The sequence below is a fragment of the Crinia signifera genome, chromosome 8 (genome assembly GCF_055691185.1).
Source record: "Crinia signifera chromosome 8, ASM5569118v1, whole genome shotgun sequence".
Lineage (NCBI taxonomy): Eukaryota > Metazoa > Chordata > Amphibia > Anura > Myobatrachidae > Crinia > Crinia signifera.
In genome coordinates this window covers 20,256,812-20,280,288 of record NC_139224.1, presented here as the reverse complement: position 1 = coordinate 20,280,288, position 23,477 = coordinate 20,256,812, and the positions used below count along the sequence as shown (strand labels likewise).

Genomic DNA, 23,477 nt, shown 5'->3' with positions numbered 1-23,477 from the left:
CTGCTGTCCCTGACAGCAGACATCCCCCCTCGTCGCCCAGGGGGGGCAGGGGTGCCCCCCCCGGTCGGCGATCGCTGTGATTGGCTGTTCAAATCTGAACAGTCAATCACAGCGTTTCCTGTGTTACCGGCGGCTAAGCCGCTCGGTAACACAGAAAACGGTGGTGATCGGTGCAGCACCGATCACCACCGAGCGGCAGCACCCCCCTCCCACCCGCCGGGCACTCACCCGGCAGCAGCAGCAGCTCCAGCGGCTCAACCGCTACGTCCGGAGCGCACGCTGCGCTCCCCTCCTCCCCCCTCCCCCCCGCAGCAGCAGCAGCAGCAGCAGCAGCAGCATCATGCTGCTGCTGGAAAAGTTAAAAATAAAATAAAATAAAAAAATGTGCAAATGTGTGTATATATATATATATATATATATACACACATATATATATATATATATATATATATATGTGTGTATATATATGTATATATATGTATATATATATATATATACACACATATATATATATGTGTGTGTGTGTGTGTGTGTGTGTGTGTGTGTGTGTGTGTGTGCGTATACCGCACCGATCACCAACGATCGCCAGCCCCCCCCCCCCCTCCCACCCGGCAGCCCCCCTCCCTCCCACCCACCCGGCTGCCGCAGCGCCAGCACCCCTCCCACCCCCCCGCCAGCCGCAGCGCCAGCCCCCCTCCCAAAGCTGGTGACCAAAATGGGGTCACTTGTGGGGGGGTTCCACTGTATTGGTGCTTCGGGGGTCTTGCTAATGCGACATAGCACCCACCATTCATTCCGCCACCAAAAATCACTCCTTCCCTTCTGAGTCCTGCCATGCACCCAACTGGTATTTTTTGGTCACACGTGAGGCATTGCCGTACTCGGGAGAAATTGGGGCACAGATTTTGGGGTGCTTTGTCTCCTTCATTCCTTGTGAAAATAAAAAATTTTGAGCCAGAACTGCATTTTTGTGTAAAAAATTACATTTTTTTACACAAAAATGCAGATCTGGCTCAAAATTTTTCATTTTCACAAGGAATGAAGGAGACAAAGCACCCAAAATCTGTGCCCCAATTTCTCCCGAGTACGGCAATGCCTCATGTGTGACCAAAAAATACCAGTTGGGTGCATGGCAGGACTCAGAAGGGAAGGAGTGATTTTTGGATTTTGCAGCACAGATTCTGGTTGAATGACCCCCGAAACACCCATACAGTGGAACCCCCCCACAAGTGACCCCATTTTGCAAACTACACCCTTCAGGGAATTCATCAAGGGGTATAGTGTACATTTCAAACCCCCCGGGGTTTCACCAATTTTGATACAACTGAGCTGTGAAAATGAAAAATTTATTTTTTTCATTTTCACTGCCCAGTTGTATCAAAATTGGTGAAACCCCTGGGGGTTTGAAATGTACACTATACCCCTAGATGAATTCCCTGAAGGGTGTAGTTTGCAAAATGGGGTCACTTGTGGGGGGGTTCCACTGTATTGGTGCTTCGGGGGTCTTGCTAATGCGACATAGCACCCACCATTCATTCCGCCACCAAAAATCACTCCTTCCCTTCTGAGTCCTGCCATGCACCCAACTGGTATTTTTTGGTCACACGTGAGGCATTGCCGTACTCGGGAGAAATTGGGGCACAGATTTTGGGGTGCTTTGTCTCCTTCATTCCTTGTGAAAATAAAAATTTTTGAGCCAGAACTGCATTTTTGTGTAAAAAATTACATTTTTTTACACAAAAATGCAGATCTGGCTCAAAATTTTTCATTTTCACAAGGAATGAAGGAGACAAAGCACCCCAAAATCTGTGCCCCAATTTCTCCCGAGTACGGCAATGCCTCATGTGTGACCAAAAAATACCAGTTGGGTGCATGGCAGGACTCAGAAGGGAAGGAGTGATTTTTGGATTTTGCAGCACAGATTCTGGTTGAATGACCCCCGAAACACCCATACAGTGGAACCCCCCCACAAGTGACCCCATTTTGCAAACTACACCCTTCAGGGAATTCATCAAGGGGTATAGTGTACATTTCAAACCCCCAGGGGTTTCACCAATTTTGATACAACTGAGCTGTGAAAATGAAAATTTTTTTTTTTTCATTTTCACTGCCCAGTTGTACCACAATTGGTGAAACCCCTGGGGGTTTGAAATGTACACTATACCCCTAGATGAATTCCCTGAAGGGTGTAGTTTGCAAAATGGGGTCACTTGTGGGGGGGTACCTAACTTTTAGCATCTTATGGTGCCTAGAAACCTACATGGTTCCTAAAAAATAATCTCATAAAAAGGAGGCTCCAAAATCAAGTAGGTGCTCCTTCTATTATGAAGCCTGTGGTTTGGTCACCGTGCACACTAGGGCCACATATAGGATATTTATGAAAACCAAAGAATTGGGGGAATCAATTTTTAGTCACATTTCTCTAGTAAAATGTACTGTGTTCCTTAGAAAAATGTATTAAATTTGCAAATCTGCAAAAAAAATGAAATTTTGAAATTTCACCTACACTTTGTTTTAATTCCTGTGAAACACCTAAAGGGTTAACAAACTTCCAAAATGCTGTTTTGAATACTGTGAGGGGTGCAGTTTTTGAAATGGCATCATTTATGGGGGTGTCTCACATACAAGTCCCTCAAAGTCACATCAGAACTGAACTGGTCCCTAAAAAAATCAGTGTTTGAAATTTTCTTGAAAATTTGAGAATTTGCTATTCATATTTGAAGCCTCCTAGTGTCCAAAAAAATTAAAAGGAAGTTGAAATAATGATGGCAACATAAAGTAGACATATGGTCTATGTTAGTTATTAACTATTTTGAGTGGTATGATTATTTGTCTCACAAGCAGAAAATTTAACATTTTGCAAATCGCTAAATTTTCCATTTTTTCACGACATTTTGGTATTTTTCACAAAAAAACACAGACTGTATCGACCCAAATTTACCACTAATTTGAAGTACAATGTGTCACGAAAAAACAATCTCAAAATCACTGGGATAAGTAAAAGCAAAAAAAAGTTATCCCCACTTAAATGAGACATGTCAGATTTGAAAAAAATGGCTCTGTCAGGAACGCAAAAACTAGCTCTGTCAGGAAGGGGTTAAGATTATAGAAGAGATATATGGGGATGAGCAGTCACGCATCCAAGATGGCGGTGACCACATGCCTTTCACAGGGTGGCACTGCTGAAAGGCATGAAATGTTAGGATGGATCCAGTATTTACAAAAGGGTATGGTCAAGCACACAATCCCTTGTGCGTGATAGGCTCTCCTCGTGGCTATGACTGAGGACAGCAGGGATTTGATGCTATTGGGAAACGCATGTGTCTGTGTGTGTAAGCATCTGTTATTATACACACTCCCTAGTGCCACGTCTATAACTCTGCACGCTGGATATAATTATCCGCTTCTGTACTTATCCTGTAGTGTTACGTGTAGATTGTGTTGGCGGTGGCAGTACAGTGTGTGCAAGCAGCATTATTATCAGTGCTTCCTAGGGGAACCCTGCTGGGGAGTCCCGGTTATGGGGCCAGTATTAGCTGAGAAGTTATTGATCTGCTTCTATACAGCTAGAAGGAATGCAGGTGTGTTACAGCGTACCCCACTGAGATGTGCGGCCTTAAACAGATTATGGATTGCAAACGGTAACGGGAAATCCTCAGCCGTTCTCTGTGCGAACAATACATCGTATAAAAGATAAATCAGCAGACATCATGTGTAATAGAGCAGTCACTAGTGCTCTGGAATTCACTTTATGTTGCAGAGTTATTATTTTGGTAATGGAGTTTTTATAAAATAGTTCTTCACCTATTGTGTTATTTTAGCTATTCTATCCCCACCTGGAGAAGTGATGGGCATCAGGTGGTCCTCACTTCACTTGCAGCCCCCTGCTCCTTCCTGCTTCCTTGTCATATTCATTTGTTATCGCCGGGGCCACTGAGAGCCCGAAGCGACTTTTCAATATCGTCGGGATATTCCAATTCAGACAGCTGCTGTTATCGGTGAATAACTTTTGGCGCCGTTTCCAATGGACATAATAAATACTTGGATCCGGATCATTGGAACGGAGTTCCCGTTTATTATGGACCTATGTTTATTTATTTGATATGTATACATAGGTTTGAACGTATTTCTGCTTTGTGTATGTTCATTTTATGTATAACAGGATATTTAGTAATGAGTATATGATTCTCCGTAAGCGGGTGCTGTTTCAATCCGGAGCAATCCGGTTCTGTTTTTTCTACTTAACCTTAATAATTAGTTGTGGACTAGATGTAGAAATATCTGCACTGAGCCTCCTCAGTTTATACTGTACCCTGAAGAAAGGGCCAAATTAGGCCCGAAACGCGTCGGTTTTTAGGAGGATTCCCCAGCACAACCTGACCCTCAACAGCTATATTTTCCATCCTTGGAGCGTTTCACCTTTTCTGAAACCCGGGCGAGGAGTAGGTGTTTGAAGTGAAAGCTGGAGATCTTTTTATCTTTCTGTTTTTAAACTTGTATTTTTTATGCTGTTTGGAATAAACCATTTTTTACTTAGTATGAATTGGGTCTGGACTTGAGTTCTATCACGGCCGGTCTGGGGACTCTGGAGTAAAGATACCTTTCAGTGAAAATAGGGCACCCTTTTAAGGTGAGCTTGTATTCCATGGGAATTGGAATATCCCGATGATATTGAAAGATACCTTTATGTGTACATAGGGCCTGTGACACAGTTCAGTCATAGAGATATCCTATCTGTTTAAGAATATTGAAGTGGATTTATTATTTATCGATTGTCTCTCTATCTTTCACTCTTCGTATGGGTATTTACCTGTGGAGAACCGCCGGTCAGATGAAAGTGAAGTGAACATCGTGACTTAGAGACAGCGCAACAGTGTCCATCTTTTTGTTGTTGTGTAAAACAGTAGGATTGGCACAGGGGCGACTTTGGAGGCGGAGGTGACGGCTCCAGCAGCCCACCTTTATCACTTCTCCTGTCTGGTAATATGGGCTGGGCATATGCCGAATCACCTCAGCCAGCATCCAATAATACTTACCTTACTATCCCTTTAAGAAAGGAATAATGCAGAGGTTATGTGGCTGAATGCCCAGTGTAATATGTAAGCGTTGCGGTGTAAAGGGATGGCAGGGTGATTCTCCCCTCTCCTGGTCTGTGCAGTCTTTGCTGTGGTAGTGATCACTGTTGGCGCATGCCCCCTGATCCCACTGCACATGTGCGTCTCAGGACATGCAATCTTCCATGCAGGCGATGATCGGTTTTATTGACTAATATGTATTAATATACCTCACTACTGAGATTGAGTAATGTGTGGCCCTTTTGAAGGTCAGAGGGCCACCCAGTGCAGACCTGGAAGTGTCTCATATTGCCTATCACTAGCTTTCTTGAGAAAGTCTTGCTTTGCCAGGAAGACGAAACGCGTTGACGTCACTTTCGCCTCTGTGCTTCTTCAGGCAGACAGTCATTTATTTCCGGGCGCGCGATGGGGGTAGCACATGCTCCCAATTTACAGCTAACTCTGCACCAGGAACAGGATGCCCATTGTGCATTATAACAAGAACATTCTATACATTTGCAGTATTATCTCAAATGTATACAGTATGTCCTGTACTGGTAAACACCTAAAACGGTGAAATACGTATCGGTCAATGTCAATAGAATATTTATTTTTTACTTTTTAAAAGGTGTCCAAATATGAAGTATTAGCCTCTATGTACAGGCTAGCACTGAAATACCGCAGCGATGGCGCTGTGTAAATACAGTAATCGCCCTGGACAAGAGGTAAACAAAGTTCAACCGACTAAGCAAACACTCGGTACTAAAGGCATGCCATTGTGCTCCCAGCCTGAATTCTCTACCCTTGGGCCAAGCAGATAAGATGCATTGTAACCCATGAAAGAGACGCTGCGTACTGTATTGTTTTCAAGCATGAAGTGTGAGTTATTTTTAGAGAGAGTTATTTGTCACTTTGACAAGCTCTGATTATCTCTTTGTGCCGGTTCCAAATACCTACCCTGAAAAGATTATTATGATAGATGAGCCTGCACAGAGTATATAAAAGCATGGCAACTGTAGAAGACAGACCTACAGTAGGTATCCTTCGAGAACGGAACGAAAAGAGCTGTGTCTGGGGCAACAAGCCAAGAAACTCCTGTGGAAATGGGTAACGAGAGACGGATAGAAAGATCTTCCCTGTTTTCCACTACTGGGAGTAAGGAACCCAGTCTTGTGAGCAGGCGGCGGGGCAGCCTGGGGGACCAGTTGTGGAGTAGGAGACCACCTGGACTTCTGGAGAAGATGGAAAGTGTGAAAACTCAACCAGAAGTGAAGGTGGCCACCAAAACAGCATCATCGGTGGTACAGAGTTTTGGAAAAGCTTCATCTGGAATGAGTAAAGATGCCAAGAATAATAACAACACCAAATTCCCACCTCTGCCAGCCAAGGTCTCCTCTACTACTCCAAGAAAGACCACGTTTCTGCCTCTTCCATCGAAACAGCCTGTGGTCCACAGAAGACGTCGCTCTGTCCCCGAGGAGTCCTTAAGCCGAATACCTAAGCCCATCTTAAAAAAAAGGCATTCTGTATCTATAGAATACAACACACCACCTCCCCCCAATGTCCAACAGGATATGTCCAATCTCTGGGGACTTCCATGGGAGAGGGAATTCTATTTCCCACAGATCGGACATAATGGTATGCTGGTCTTTATGGACGAAGATGGGTCGCTTCCACCAATGCTTCGCCGACTCAGCAACGTCGACACCTACAATTACAGCCAAGAGTTTATCCAAGCGCTAAATGATATGAAGAGCAAGTAAGAGTCATTATGGACAAACTCAATGGACTTACTCTACGCTATTGAAACAAAAGTCACCGGCCCATGCAAAGATGAGTATGGAAAATTAAAGGGACAGTAACTTTACCGCTTATGTTAGTAGACTGTAATTTAAACTGAAATGGAACCACCAATGGAAAATGTCAGATCTGGGGACAATTTCTACTTTGAAAAAACCCCACAGAATTTCATATGCAATTCATAAAGTATACAGATCACCTGACGTCAATTCCCGCCTTTATGTGGACCGAACCAGACTATCAATTCTGTATGTACTTATTACATTGCCTCAGTGATGTTAATGAGTTAGTTGGCAGATTTCTCAAGAAAAAAAAAAAAGAAAATGCTGGAGGTATTCCTAATATTGTAATTACAAATGTTTCAATTAAACTTGCACCCGGCTACCAAACTAAATATTAAAATGAATTAGGCGTGATATGAAATAAATGAGGATGTGGAGGCGCCATACAGGACAGATAATACCTCCGTATCTAACCAGGGTCTGAGGCTTGGACAGCTCTTAATGTATCACAATGATGTCATTACCCATATATCACAATGATGTCATTATCAATATTTTACCTAGTACAGGCCTGGCCAACCTGTGGCTCTCCGGATGTTGTCAAACTACAAATCCCATCATGCCTTGCCACAGTTTTGCTATAAGGGAGTGTGAAAACTGTGGAAAGGCGTGCTGGGATTTGTAGTTTCACATTCCTTTCCATCTCACTCATTCGGGTTCATTTGCTAAGATGGGAGTTCTGTTTCAGAAGGAGCACCTTTTAGACCAGTGGTTCTCAACCTCGGTCCTCAGGACCCCACAACAGTTCACGTTTTTCAGGTTTCCACACACACTCACAAGTGAAGCAATTAGCTCCACCTGTGGATCTTTTGAAATGGGTCAGTGAGTAATGAGTGCACCTGTTCACCTGCCGGGTGACCTGGAAAACGTGAAGTGTACACTGAATACACTGTATTCTCACTGTATATGTTGTATAAACTCCCTCCCTGTATACACTGTATATATTTGTATATAACGCCTTTATTATAGCTGTTTCCAGCGTATGTGCTGTGAAAGTCAAAAGAGTATTTACTGACTATGAAGATATCTGTCCTCTCATCAAAGTAATTATATTGCTCTACCTCAGAAAGGGCGGGATGTACTAAAGGGAAAATGCGGTAAAACCCCCGTTTTACCGCATTTTCCTATGTACTATCACCGGTTCGCCCCGTTTTCGCAGGCCAGGGTATCGCCACCCAGAGGGTGGCGATACCCTATAGAAGCCTATGGGCTTCTTTCGCCGCCCGACGTACGCCGTCCGCGCGCCGCCCCCCCTCCCGTCCTCCTTTAACCTCCTCCTCCCCCTGGTGTGACAGCCGGCAGGACATCCGGCTTCAGGGGGGAGGAGGAGACGCAGGGGGACGCTGGCAGCCGCCGGGAGGTGACGGAGACCCCCGCAGCCCACATAACAGGTATCGCGGGGGTCTCCGTTACCGCAGCCCGATGCTGGCCGCATATGTTAGTACATATGCGGTAGCATCGCGGCGGCTGCCGTGCGAAGGGCGGGGATGTATGTTGATACATCCCGCCCTTTGTGTATTACTGCTGGGTATACACCAACATACAGCAGGCGCTGGGGGGGTGAGTAAATGCTGCCTGCTTTGTCATGTAGCCCACAAATATTGGACAGCTTTATATTTACACTGTAAGTTAGATCTGAGCAAGGACACACATCTCACACATCCAGTGGCAGCTCATACCCTATGGCAGGAGGGGGGCTGCCACTGGCCGCGATGCGGACACCCCCCTGCCATCGCTTATCCTAGCCCCTTCCGCAGGCACAGCTTTCCTAGCGCCTGTACTCTGATGACAGGCTCCGGGACTGGCGCATGTGCAGTAGCCACCTCGGTAATGCGCAAGCGGCCAGCTTCAGCAACAGCCCGTAGAAGGTAAAGCACGGTCCCAGCGCCTGTATAATACAGATGACAGGTACTGGGACCGGTGCGTGTACGGTACTAATGTAGGAACTGTACATGGGATCCCGCTCAGCAGCCAATAGAGAGGCGTCCCAGAGGGAAGGAACACCTCCCATTGGGAATGCCTTGGTGACTGGCAGGTTGGACTTCAGCCGGATACACACTATAAGATTATCTGTCCAATCTTTCTGGTTGGAGTGAAAATCTGGTAAATGACAATTGACCATTTTGCACCCAAAATGGACGTGCTGAAAAATTGGTTAAAACCGTTTGATTTCAATCATTTCTCCAAACAACATATTTTGCCCATTTCCTGGCTTTTGGGAGCAAATAGTTGATTGTGATTTGCTCCCATACATTATCAGATCGTCTCTCCAACCAAAAATATTAGACCTTATACATACAATACATGTCTACTCTCCCAGAACTGACAGAGGGCTTCTAAAAATCATGTTGCTGTCCCAGCCCCCTCCCCCAAAAAGTGGGCAAGTCCCCTGGATTCCTCCAACCCCTGCTCCGAAGTATTGAAGTTTATAGCTGTACGTGAACTGTATGATCCCACCTTAATGGGGCTTATTAAATGCCAGCAGAAAGTCTGTCTTCAATGCAAACTCCTGAGGATTTGCTGGGATGTAAATCACATGGCACTGTTGCCCGTGTCCTGGCACCAAAAAACAAACAAAAAAAAAAACATTGTTTTGCTGTTCCATCGATGGAGGGAAAATATCTGGTTCTCCCCCATCGATGGCAAAAGTATTAAACATCGGCCATGAACCATTGATGATTTCAAATCATCGATGGTCAATGGCCATCCCTTGTGTGGCTGTGTGTCACACCATCACTTTTCACTACACTGAGGGCAAGTCCAGGACTCCAGCAACTACTAGGCTGCCCCTGTACTAAATGGACAACGTGCACTTAAGTACAGCATCCATTCACTGCTGCCATGCGGAACAGCGTTCCAGAGAGTGAAACGCCCTGTCCTGTCGAAGTTGGGACCATCGAGTTGAGATAATTTGTCTGCATGTGGGTTCAGGAACTGACATGTCACTTATCCCTCTGATCTGTCAACGTACAACTGATCATTAGCTTTAGACAAACAGGCTGCAGCCTAGCTGTCATCAGTGTGAAGTAGATGACCAGTAAGTGTGAAGATCTGATTGGTTGCCATCAGCATGGAAGTGTAACCTTCTTATTTGCACACTGATATGGTAACAAGTGAAATATTTGTCTTCTGCCACCATTAGCTTAGAGAGAAACAGCTGCAGTGTTCTAAGAGATAAGGTGCAAATAAGCCTGCATGTAATACACAGTCAGCTGAGATATTATATGACAAATGGTGCTTAAGCCGTCAATGTAGAAAGAAGATAAAAAATGATTTACACACTCCCATGATGCAGGTGGCTGAGTTGTTTAATAGGTGCTGTCGGCTGAGAACAGTGCAGGCAGCTGTCTTGTGGTGTGAATACATTAGAGACTGTCAGGGGCGCTGGAACGTTTTTAGGTTGGGGGGGGCAAGATATAATCTCATTTTGGCGCCCCCTAAATTGCTATATGTTACCCCCTGATAGTTAATGAAATATGTTTTCATCAATAGTAATAGAGTAAAAATACATGTGGGCATTATACACAGGGCAGCGGCATATACACGTGGGCATTATACACAGGGCAGCGACATATACATGTGGGCATTATACACAGGGCAGCGGCATATACATGTGGGCACTATACACACTGGCAGCGGCATATACACGTGGGAATTATACACAGGGCAGCGACATATATCAGGGTTGCCGACTTTGAGATTCTCCTCTCCGGGAGAAGCCCAGAGAGGAGAGATTCAGCAGACACTCAGGGGGTGGGGCTTGCGAGTGACATCACTAAGCCCCGCCCCCATGCTGGTAAAGCAGCTAATTCACGGATCTCCGTGGAGGGGGCGGGGCTAAATGACGCGATTTTGCCGTTTTAGCTCCGCCCCCTCCTCTGAGACCCGAGGATTGCGGCATTTTAATGCCGCGATCCGAGGGTCAGCGGGGGTCCCCCCTGAATCCGGGAGGGTTGCCCACCCTTCCGGGGGGCCGGGAGGGGGACCCGATTTTCGGGAGACTCCCGGAAATTCCGGGAGGGTCGGCAACCCTGACATATATGCATGGGCATTATACACAGGGCAGCGGCATATACATGTGGCCAGAGACACCAGGACTGACATTAATCCAGGGGTTGTCATTTACTCGTAAAAAGTGGAAAAAGTGGCAGTGTCACCCCCAAACAGATTTATGTGATTATGTCTGATTATGATAATCAGACATAATTACATAAACCTGTTTGGGTGTGAATCCAGGGGTAAATGACAACCCCTGGATCTGTCAGTCACTGGGGAAGGGAGGGTGAGAGGAGCAGCATTTACCTTTAAGTTTTAGTTGTGGCAGCACAGCGTGATGGCTGCTGCTGCGGCTGTTGTAGGATGCTCCCGCCCATGCACTGATCCACGCGACCAGTCTCCCTCCCTACGGCCCGCATCACGCCCGCCAATCACTGTGGACGCATCACATCCACAGCCACTGTGATTGGCGGGCGCTGGTTCTCAACATCTCCCCGCAGCAGTCATCCATGTGGGCGGCGGACGGCTGCGAATAGGAATCGGATTCTTGCTCGGCGGGCGGCTGCGATTCATCAGTAATATAGGCGGACGGGCGGGAGGCTGGATCAAGCTTAATCAGCCCACCGCCCGCCTATATTACTGATTAATCAGCCGCCCGCCCGCACAGCTATATTACTGCAGTATTACAGCCAGGCGGGCGGGCGGCTGTTAAACAATAAAATATGCAGCTGGACGGGCGGGCCGGACAAGCAGGGTGCGGGGGCCGTATCCGGCCCGCGGGCCGGAGGTTCCCCACCCCTGCTTTAGCGCCTCAGTAATTTTTGGGGGGGCAAGCTGCCCCCTCGCCCCCCCCCCGTTCCGGCACCACTGGAGACTGTACAAAGAAGGGCAACTAAAATGGTGCCTGGCCTACATCACAAATGTACCAGGAAAGACTAAAATATCTTAACATGTATAGTTTGGAGCAGAGAAGGGAAAGGGGGACATGATAGAAATCTTCAAATATATCAAGGGTTTTACCATAGTACAGGAGGGAAATTTTCTTAAAAGGAAAAGAAGTAATAGAACACGAGGACATGCACTGAAACTGGAGGGAGGTAGGTTCAGGGGAAATGTTAGAAAGAATTACTTCACAGAAAGGGTAGTGGATAAGTGGAATAGCCTCCCATCAGCATACCTCCCAACTGTCACGATTTTAGAGGGACAGTCCCGATTTTCGGGTCCTGTCCCGCTGTCCCACCCGCGGCAGGCATTGTCCCGCTGCGGGGGGTGGCAGTTGGGAGACCCCCCAATCTAGTAGAATAGACGCTGTGCGCATGCGCACAGCGTCTATTCTCGTATGAAAATGAGGTCGCGGCTAATTAGCATAAGCTGCACCCTCATTTGCATACGCCCCGCCTTTTCGGGTGCTCGCGCCGCTTCGCCGCACGAGTGTCCCTATTTCTTCAGGTCAAAAGTTGGGAGGTATGCATCAGAGGTGGTAGAGGCTAAGACAGTAGAACAATGTAAACATGCTTGGGATAGGCATATGAATATCCTAACAAAGAAATAAGGATGAAAAAGGGTTGAGATTACCTGGAGGATAAAAAAGGGGCAGACTAGATGGGCCAAATGGTTCTTATCTGCCGTCAAATTCTATGTTTCTATAAGTGTAAACCAGTATTCATGAGAATGTGGAAAACAGTGACATCACTATAATACCAGCTCCTAACTGCCATGTTACAGGCTGGGTTTGAAAAATGACAGGTAGGAGCTGATTGGCTGGTTGTTTATTACTTTCCACTTTATCACTTTTTGAAGCTTGATACATCGGGTGTGGTATATGGTTCCGACAGTCGGGATCCCAATAGTCATTAGCCTGACGTCAGGATCCCGACTGGCCGGACTCAGACAACATGGCGAGCGCAACAAAGCCCCTTGCAGGCTTGCTGCACTCGCCATGCTGCGGGCATGGGGGTCCATGAAGGTGAATCAGGGCTGCTGAGAGGGGGGGAAGGCGGGTACTAATTACCCGGGCCCAGGCTTGCTGGAGGGGCCCGGCGGGGGCCCTGGTCCGACCCCCCTTCCCCCTCCACCCCTTCCGGGCAGCACACACCTACAGCATGTGCTGTTCTGATAGCAGGCTCATCGTGAGAGCTCATGTGCTGATGCTGAGGGGGGTGGTGACAGTAACACTCCTCCCTCCACTTTAAGTGTGTTTTCACCCCATAAAGGTTTTGGGGGCGTGTCCTATTTGCGCAAAGTGGCCACGCCTCCCATGAATAACCACACCCCCCAACATTTTACCGGGGCCCAGCATACCTCTCGGCTGCCCTGGGGAGAATAGCCGGTGGCCGTAGGAACCCGTCTGTCTGTGTTTTAACAGTCGGGATCCCGACATCGGGTAAATGACTGTCCGGCACCCGATACATCTGGCCTTGGGAATGCAGTATTTGCATTAATTAGAGAATAGTGACAAATTTTAATATTGCTAAAACAGAAAACAGATCATTTATCTTTCTGAGAATATAGAATGTATCCACACATGGAATTAGCCCCATCTAGTGGCTAGAAATTATAATTACAGTAACACAACGTTTATGAAATTCCGCCTTGCATTCTCACTCTCTGCCCTCAGGTGAGTGTATTTATCATGTGCCTCTGCAAGTCCAGATGGCTGTCTTTGCATTACTAAACAAGCAGAAGATTACCAATGAGAACCCCCAGTTCCCACAGTGGTTTGCGATAAATGCTCAGGCTATTTAGATGGAGAAGGACTTTGGCGATGCACTAGAACTTTTGATGAATCCAGAGAAATTGTCACTTCTAGAATAAGAGAGTTTGCAATACAATGTCTAGGGTTCCTTTTTGAAAATCTATCCCGGATTTCAGTAAATGACTATAGGAGGGAAGTCCTTTTCCAGGAGAGTCTTGAGGTAAGTACAACTATCATTTTCATGTTTGAATTGTGCAGTTGTACTCTCAGTGGCAAACGCAGGATTTTCAGAAGGGGGTTTCCAGAGGGGCGGAGCAAAGCACGGAGATGGACACTTAGGTGACCCAGTATATGCCGGGTCAGTTAAAGTATTATAGATAGACCAAATGTATATAAATAATAATAATAATAATAATACACACATATATATATATCTATATATATATATATATACATACATAACAGAAGTGTAGACCCCTGGGCATAGCAATGTATTGGGGCCCCTACAGATCCTCCAGCAGTAGGGGTGGGGGAAGTTTTGATGTCCCGCGACTGGTAGGGGGTATTATATCAACCGCTCAGCATGTAGGGCCTGGATCAGTAATTTCCACTAATTGCCCCTTTACTGCACAGATGGTGGGAGATGGGGTGGGAGAAGGGGGCATTGGGCTGAATGAAGGGGCCCTAATACATTACTTCCAGGGTGGTAGAGGATGTTTAATACGCAGAGGAGGGGTGTATAGTGGAGTGGGCTTATTATTCATTATTTTCTGGTGGGAGGACAGCTTGCTTGACTGCAGATATCTCCAGTTCCCAGAAACAGATTTCTTAGATTTTAATGGAATTAAAAACTAGAGAATCCCACCTACCAAATGGTAATGGGGACTAGGGGATCAGATTTCAGGAGGCAAAACAATCTGCCAACAAGAATATAAAACTACATACCAGGTGTGTGGAGCTGGAGCAGTAACCAGCTGCTGGAAGGCTGATATCTCTGGTTCTGGGAACAGTAGAGACAAGCTACTAGTGTCCATCAAAGGGGAAGAGTCTCAGCTTTTGGAATATATTCTCAGAAAAACTCTAATAGTGCGAACACACTGAGCTATTTTCCCCAAAGAGCAAGAGATTTTCAGGAGGCGAAAGTCTTTGCTGAACATCTTTTATATAAAAGGCGATTTACATAATGGGCGGGGTTTGATTTACAAGGATGGGAGCAGCTGCCATTTTATTCAGTGCATTCCTGTTCTTGGTGCATGATTCAGAACTGATTGCTGGGCTGCATATATTCGGAGCCCAGCGATCAGGTAAACTACACCTGCTGCCACCCATGTGCAAGGCAAAATTTCATTTGCAGCTGTGCACGTAGGGAGAAATCCATTCAAAATATACATTGGGGGGCAGTGGCGGCGGTAAAATATACATTGCTGACCTGCAAAAAATGCAAGGCATGGCTTTGTGGGACAGGGGACTATGCACTCCATAATGCCCATTACACATATACAGTACCACATACCATAATGCCCATTACACATTATGCCACACACCGTAAAGCCCATTACACATATGCCACACACCATAATGCCCATTACATATAATGCCACATAAGTGTCATTTACCTACATGCTCATTGCTAGGATTTTCATGCACGGTGCCAGGGGTAACATGCACGGTGCCGGGGGTAACATGCACGGTGCCGGGGGTAACATGCACGGTGCCGGGGGTAACATGCACGTGCCGGGGGTAACATGCACGGTGCCGGGGGTAACATGCTATGTGCACTGAATCCTTACGCTCACCTTGCCCCGCTGTCTGTCCCTGCCTGCATCAGTAAAGGAGACCGCCGGGCAGAGCGTCTCAGAGCAGGTCCATCTGTCCGCGACTCGCAACCAAACAGGCGACGGTGGCTCGCGAGTTGCAAGCAGGTGTGTCATTACAAATAGCCGCACAGCGGGTGGTTGGACCTGCTCTGAGATAGCCGGGTTTACCACCACTCTGCCGGCTGTCTCCTTTAACGATGTAGGCAGGGACAGACAGTGGGGCAAAGTGAGCGGACGTTCCGCCTCCAAAATGGACTGACGGAACGCAGTTATGCCCCGTTCTGGCTCAATTTAACTCATAGTGGGCAGTAATGCCAGTAATATATAGATTGCTGGCATGTGCCAGCAATCTATATATTACTGGCTTATAAATGGCTTATAAATGTCATTGGTGCCCAGTGGTGCCTAACATATACATTGCTGGCACACAGCGGGGCGTACCGCCGGGCTGAAAGTGGTTAACCACTTTCAGCCCTGCAGCTTACACACACAGCGATGATGGATGGAAAACCATCCATCATCGCTGGATCTGCTGGTAAAACCAGCAGATGAAAGACCTTCCTAGCGGTGATGCGGGAGCGCGCATCATCGCTAGTCGAGGGTCGCTGTCCCATACACACTAATCGATTTTCAGCTGAAAATCGGTCAAAACAGGCGTTTTTTAGGTGAAAATCGTCGTGTGTATGGGCCTTAAGTCAGACAGAACCTGAAATATCTGACTGGGAAGAGCAATTAACAGCCTTGAATGGGGACCACTGCTTTGAAGTCAGATATCTCCGGTTCCCAATGGCCGATTTTTAAAATTCTTGTACCCATGGAAAGAGGAGACCCTCAACTTTCAGCCTAGGGCCCTTAGACTCCTGGGGGGTTTTCTGGGTACTCAGAAACCCCGCCTGCGTGCGCTACGGACTCTGACCTAGCTAAATGGTCAAATAATTGGGATATAATCGGCATCCCAATGAATGGGATTCTGGCGGTCGGAAGACTAGAGACGGAATCTTACCCCCGTCACAAGCAGAGCTGGCAACAGAAATCTTGGGGCCCTGTACAATTATGTTTCTGGGGCCCCCACCTAACCCCAAATCCACACAACGCTCTTCTGCATGAGCCTCATTTAACCTTTCGCTGCTCCAGATACTGCTTTCAGGTGCAGACTTCTCTCGTTCTCAGTCCTGCTGCCTTCTGCTGGCCTGTCACTTTCACAAAAGAACGCCAAGCACTCCAAGTAGACATGGAACAGATGACCCCCCCCCCCGTCGCCTGCCCTGGTCACAATGGCAACACCGGAATCCCGACAGAAGGATTCCCAAATGTAATTATGCCAGGTAAGGTTAAGTTAGGCTGCAGGGAGTGAGTTAGGGTTAGGCTGTGAGAGGAGGGTTAGTGATTAGCTGTGAGCCAAGTGGGGAGGGTTAGGCTGTGAGGGGAGGATTAGAGTTAGGCTATGGGGGGAGGGTTAGGCTGTGAGGGGAGGGTTAGAGTTAGGCTATGGGGGGAGGGTTAGGTTTAGGCTTTGGGGAGAGGGTTAGGCTGTGGGGAGAGGGTTAGGCTGTGAGGGGAGGGTTAGAGTTAGGCTATGAGGGGAGGGTTAGGTTTAGGCTTTGGGGAGAGGGTTAGGCTGTGAGGGGAGGGTTGGAGTTAGGCTATGGGGAGAGGGTTAGGTTTAGGCTTTGGGGAGAGGGTTAGGCTGTGAGGGGGGTGGTTAGGCTATGTGGGGAGTTTTAGGGTAAGGCTGTGAGAGAAGGGTTAGGCTGTGGGGGAGGATTAAGATTTGGCTGTAAGGGGAGGGTTACGGTTAGGCTGTGGGGAGAGGGTTAAGGTTTTCCTGCAGGGTGGAGGGTTATGGTTCAGCTGCGGTGGGAGGGTTAGGCTGCGGGGAGATGTTTAATCTGTGAGGGGAGGCTCAGGGTTAGGTTGTAAGCTGTGGGGAGGGATAGGCTTTGGGGAGGGAAGATTAGGGTTAGGCTGCGACCTGCCTGCAGTGCCTTCTCTTCTGGGTCCCCCTGCAGTGCTTCCTGTACCTGGCCTGCCTGCAGTGCCTTCTCTTCTGGGTCTGCCTGCAGTGCTTCCTGTACCTGGCCTGCCTGCCTGCAGTGCCTTCTCTTCTGGGTCTGCCTGCAGTTCTTCCTGTACCTGGGCTGCCTACAGTGCCTTCTCTTCTGGGTCTGCCTGCAGTGCTTCCTGTACCTGTCCTGCCTGCAGTACCATCTCTTCTGGGTCTGCCTGCAGTGCTTCCTGTTCCTGACCTGCCTGCAGAGCCTTCTCTTCTGGATCTGCCTGCAGTGCTTCCTGTTCCTGACTTGCCTGCAGTGCCTTCTCTTCTGTGTCTGCCTGCAGTGCTTCCTGTTCCTGACATGCCTGCAGTGCCTTCTCTTCTGGGTCTGCCTGCGGTGCTTTCTGTTCCTGGCCTGCCTGCAGTGCCTTCTCTTCTGGGTCTGCCTGCAGTGCTTCCTGTTCCTAGCCTGCCAACAGTGCCTTCTCTTCTGGGTCTGCCTGCAGTGCTTTCTGTTCCTGGCCTGCCTGCAGTGCCTTCTCTTCTGGGTCTGCCTGCAATGCGTCCTGTACCTGGCCTGCCTGCAGTACCGTCTCTTCTGGGTATGCCTGCAGTGCTTCCTGTACCTGTCCTGCCTGCAGTACCATCTCTTCTGGGTCTGCCTGCAGTGCTTCCTGTTCCTGACCTGCCTGCAGTGCCTTCTCTTCTGGGTCTACCTGCAGTGCTTCCTGTTCCTGACATGCCTGCAGTGCCTTCTCTTCTGGGTCTGCCTGCGGTGCTTTCTGTTCCTGGCCTGCCTGCAGTGCCTTCTCTACTGGGTCTGCCTGCAGTGCTTCCTGTTCCTGGCCTGCAGCAGTGCCTTCTCTTCTGGGTCTGCCTGCAGTGCTTTCTGTTCCTGGCCTGCCTGCAGTGCCTTCTCTTCTGGGTCTGCCTGCAATGCGTCCTGTACCTGGCCTGCCTGCAGTACCTTCTCTTCTGGGTATGCCTGCAGTGCTTTCTGTACCTGTCCTGCCTGCAGTACCATCTCTTCTGGGTCTGCCTGCAGTGCTTCCTGTTCCTGACCTGCCTGCAGTGCCTTCTCTTCTGGGTCTGCCTGCAGTGCTTCCTGTTCCTGGCATGCCTGCAGTGCCTTCTCTTCTGGGTCTGCCTGCAGTGCTTCCTGTTCCTGGCCTGCCGGCAGTGCCTTCTCTTCTGGGTCTGCCTGCGGTGCTTTCTGTTCCTGGCCTGCCTGCAGTGCCTTCTCTTCTGGGTCTGCCTGTAGTGCTTCCTGTTCCTGGCCTGCCAGCAGTGCCTTCTCTTCTGAGTCTGCCTGCAGTGCTTTCGGTTCCTGGCCTGCCTGCAGTGCCTTCTCTTCTGGGTCTGCCTGCAATGCGTCCTGTACCTGGCCTGCCTGCAGTACCTTCTCTTCTGGGTCTGCCTGCAGTGCTTTCTGTTCCTGGCCTGCCTGCAGTGCCTTCTCTTCTGGGTCTGCCTGCAATGCGTCCTGTACCTGGCCTGCCTGCAGTGCCTTCTCTTCTGGGTATGCCTGCAGTGCTTCCTGTACCTGGCCTGTCTGCCTGCTGTGCCTTCTCTTCTGGGTCTGCCTGCAGTGCTTCCTGTACCTGCCCTGCCTGTTTTCACCTCCCGACTGCCTGCCTACCTCTTTCTCTCCTCCGGCCCACCACCCACTTCCATCACCCTCTTCTTCTCTGTCCTCCTGTGTTCCCCTCCCGGCTCTGCTCACCATTTCCCCTCCTCCTACAACCTGCCTACTTCCTCCAGACCTCCTGTGTTCTCCTTCTGGCTCTGCTGTGCCCCCCCCCCCCAGCTACCTTCCTTCCTCCCTCCTTCCCCTTTATCTGCACCCATGCAGCCCACCCCAAGGCACCCCCTCTAGAGCCAGGTTGCCCTAGACAAGTGCCTAGGTAGCCCACGCCAGGTCCAGCCCTGGTTATACAATGTTCTACATTATTTGTGTACAAGAAGAATTCTGCATCTCCGCCTATCTACATTGCAGCAATAGTTATGGTCAGACAGGTGTGTCCGAGAGTCCCAGTGCTCAGTAGCCAGTGTCCCTATAGCCTACATCTTCTGCTTACACAGTGGGGCTTATTTACATAAGGTGCAGTCAGACATAATGGCAGGTATTGATTTGCAGCTATCGGTCTGGGTGGTGATGGGGAGTAGTGACGCAGTCTGGCTACAGGTGACAGACACCGTATGTGCAAGGCCTCCGTAATCACAGCGTATATTGACGTTGGCTGTCTAGGGAATGCTTCTAGTAATGAGGCTTGCGACTATGGAATGTGAGTGTGTATGTGTAACTGTGTGCGTCTGTGTGTGTGCGCACCTTGGTATCTATAGAGAAGATGTTTGTTTTTATTTTCAAGTCATGTGCCAGAAATGACAGTAGAAATCTATTTGCCTATGGCAATACAAGGAAGGTATGCACCAATGTGTATGCAATGTTCAAAATGCAAATTACATACAGTATCACAAAATAAGGATATTGTTCTACTCTTTGGCATATGTTTGCTCTACACATAGAATGTACCACCACGCCTCCTTACCAAGTACCCTGCCTCATCATTCAGGCTTGCTCGCTAACATTTTTATCATCTAAGCTGACTTGTTTATTGATTGCAGCCCTTGAATATGACATGTAACTGCTGCGAGGCTGCATAACTCCACAACATACATAGGGATAGCAAAAAGCAACAGGACATTCCTGGAATAAAACAATGTCAAGTATTAGACTCTATTCATTAAATACCATTCAGGCTTGCTCGCCAATTGTATCACCTTAGGTAGCTTGTTTGTAGCCCTTGAATATGACTTGTAACTGCATAAAGCAACAACAAACTGAACGTAAGGCTTGCAAAAGCCAACACGACATTCCAGGAATAAAACAATGTCAAGTATACGACTCTATGTAATAAATACCTAAAGGAAAGAAAGAATTGCCCTGCGCTACCTGAGGCTATTGAAACATAAATTAGATTATGACGGTATATTGGCTTTCTGAGCCATCTGCTGCAAGGGGGAATTTAAGGTTTACTTGCAATAAAAGAGCTTGAAAGCAATGGAAACAAGCTGTGATGTTTTGCCCATATCCCTACCTTTGCTTTGCCAAGGAAACAAAGATTTCCTATTGCTCCCCCCCCCCCCCCCCCCCTTACAGAGTTATGGCTTATGTTGAGACGTTCCATGTACATTTGCTTCTCACATTGTAAAACTGCTTAGTCTAAAGTCCTAAGGCAGCTTCTCAAGGCCTGTACGAAAGGAGGATTTTTTTTTTAACCTTTTAATCAGAAAAATATGCATGTATTATAGACAAAAGGGGGAGGGTTGATCCCGGGCTCCGATTTCACTGAGATCCTAAATAGATTTGTAGCATGTATATTTTTTAAGCAATCCCCGGGACACAGACCGGTTTGGGTTTTAAATTTTGAATTATTATTTTTTTTTTCCCAACAGAATCTCGGAACAAAGCGGCGACAAGGACGGATGTTGATACATTTTTGTTTCACTTTGTTCTTAAATCCTCATTGTTGTTTTATTAACAAAGGCAAAAAAAAAAAAAAAAAGTTGGATTTTTTTCTCTCAAATGAACCAACTCTCTGGGGCTGCGAGACGTACAGACAGATGCTGAAAACTGATCTGTACTGTTTGGTCAGGAATTTGCTGTTGATTGAATGGGCTCTAATGAGCCACAGCCTTTGCCCATAGCGTCTCACCACCGCACAGAGCACATACAACGTGTTCCCAAGCTAACCACAAGTATCTCATGCATACTGAGTTCTCCCCAGTCCTTCATAGGGATGGAGAAGAAAGCCAGGAGGAGAAACCAGAGTGAATGACCTGGACGCAGGTCTTGGAACGATTATTTCTATATGGGGGTTAGCCCATTATTAATAAATAATTGAGCTTCTCCTGAATGTTGTATGTTTGGAAGTCTGACAAAGTTGCTGGCTCACAGAACCGAGGAGGATCTTCCCTTATCTCCAAAGCGTCCACCAGTGGAATAGACGTTGACCGATTCCACGAGTTCCTCTTGTGTTTTAGATTTTTTTGGCAACTCTTTTGACATCTGGAGTCGTTCCTTAAAACTCTGGAGCTTGGCGAGTCCTTGGCTTCTTTCGGACGTCCTTGGATGTGTTAGCGCAGGAGAGTCAAGGCTTCACCAGCGTTTTATCAAGAAGAGATCCAGCAAGGAACACACCGGTGCATTTGGCATTGGTCGGTAGACCCGAGACAATGCTGGTCTTCGGACTTGTCTTGCTGTCCATGGTTGGAGTGCTTAGGGGGTGCCAAATGCCAAACGATTGGCGACCGCAGACAGAAGCCTGCCGTGCGGAGTTGGTGGAGACGGTGCTCTTTGCCAAGGTTCTGGCACTCCATAAGGATAGCTATAGTGTCTACAACTACCTGCCTTGGCAGTACAACTCGGACCTGTTTTACTCGGCGGAGATTGAGCTGCTGTGTGACCAGGGCTGGGGTAGCATGTTGGAGGTACCAGCTGGTTCCCGACTTAATGTCACCGGACTGGGTTACTTTAACTGTCACTCCTACACCGTGATGGAGAACAATTCCTATTACTTCTTCTTAAGGTAATGATTGTTTTCTATATGGCATAATTTGCACCTTGGCCTATTAAGGGCAGGAAGGGGGGAAATAACGTATGTGATCTTATTGTTTTACTCTCAGCAACTTTTAATGTTCTTGCAGGCATTCGGTTCTTAGAAGTGATGATATCACCATCACATACTGTATAATGATATATTGGTAATTGTCAGCGAGCATGCCATGTATGGGGGGGGGGGGGGGGGAGTGCCTGTGACTGACTGCGGGGTATTTAAACACAATGCCAAGGTGTCTATGATCATTGTTTTCTAAGGTTTTGAGTACAGTATGTGAAGTATTAAACCATAAAACAAGAGATCAATCACTTTGTCAGCTGAGTTTTGAGAACTGTTTTGCATTGACACCCGATATCCCTACAATGTGCCACGGTTCTCTGTTATGTTACCTACTGGACCTCTGCTGCCAGGACACCCTCAGGGTTGGCTGAGGGGAAAGGGGGGGTGTCACCCTCAATGGAACAACTTAAAGCAGCCCCCCCCCCCCAAACAGTGAATTGTGCGGGGAGCAGCAGTTTAAAGGGAATCAAATTAACCCTTTGAGTGCCAAGTGAATTTTGTCAAATTAGGTGTGGAAATTGACAAGCCAACATTTATATTCATCATAATGACGTGTAATGTTTACCTTGTAAAGGAAATATCATTTTTTTTTACGCAACATTTTTTTATTTGAATGTATATAACAAATGTGAGCGACGCCGGCATTTTTAGACGATAGCTTGATCATCTCTTACAGAGATGTCGGCACTCAAAGGGTTAAATAAAAGTAAACTTTTCCTAATGCCGATGTTTCATTCGCGAGAATGCCTTATCGCTACATCTAAAAATACTCAATAATGTGTACACGAGTGTTACTGGAAAGCAGCATTTCAGCCGCGCTCCGTGGCAAAGTTACAGATCCGAGCGGTCATTCATTGGGCCTAACGAAGGTAGTCAGAGCCAATAGAAGACGATATGGGCCCCTAAGCAGGCATACCTGCGTGGCCCCCGTTCTCTCCTCTGTATTCAGTAAAACAAACAAAAAAACCTTTCCATAAGTCTGACCTCCCGGTTGGGAGTCCTAGTCAGGAGCCTCGGCTGATTAGTGGATGATAGTTAGGCTGGGACAGCAGTGTGTAAGGGAAGCTTAATGGAGATTTACCTCAACTCTACAAGATTCTTATAGACTATAGTTAGTGGTTCCCCATTACCTGCTGCTGGACATTATAAAGACAGATCCTGAGACCAATCAGATTCTGTCTTTCATTTGTCAATTGGGTACTTGTTTCCTAGCACGGCGTCCGTCGCAGGTCATCGCATACCTTAACTTAAGGTATGCGATGGACGCGACCAACGCGATATTTGGCTATTTTTAGCCTTTATTGGCGGCAATGAGAAAATTGCGTTGATCGCGTCCATCGCATGCCATTATAATGCCATGTGATGCGACCGACGCGATCAA

The 23,477-nt window shown here is 47.5% G+C and overlaps 1 protein-coding gene across 1 annotated transcript in view; it reads left to right on the top strand.

Annotated features, from left to right (window-relative positions):
- Positions 1 to 13,530: 13,530 nt before the first annotated feature.
- LOC146025839 (coiled-coil domain-containing protein 3-like) overlaps positions 13,531 to 23,477 on the top strand; it is a 30,360-nt gene continuing 20,413 nt past the window's right edge. The window contains exons 1-2 of the mRNA XM_083155942.1: positions 13,531 to 13,827; positions 20,874 to 22,006. Coding sequence (XP_083012068.1) covers positions 21,654 to 22,006 — 353 coding nt within the window. The 5' untranslated portion in view covers positions 13,531 to 13,827; positions 20,874 to 21,653. The remainder of the gene's footprint in view (positions 13,828 to 20,873; positions 22,007 to 23,477) is intronic.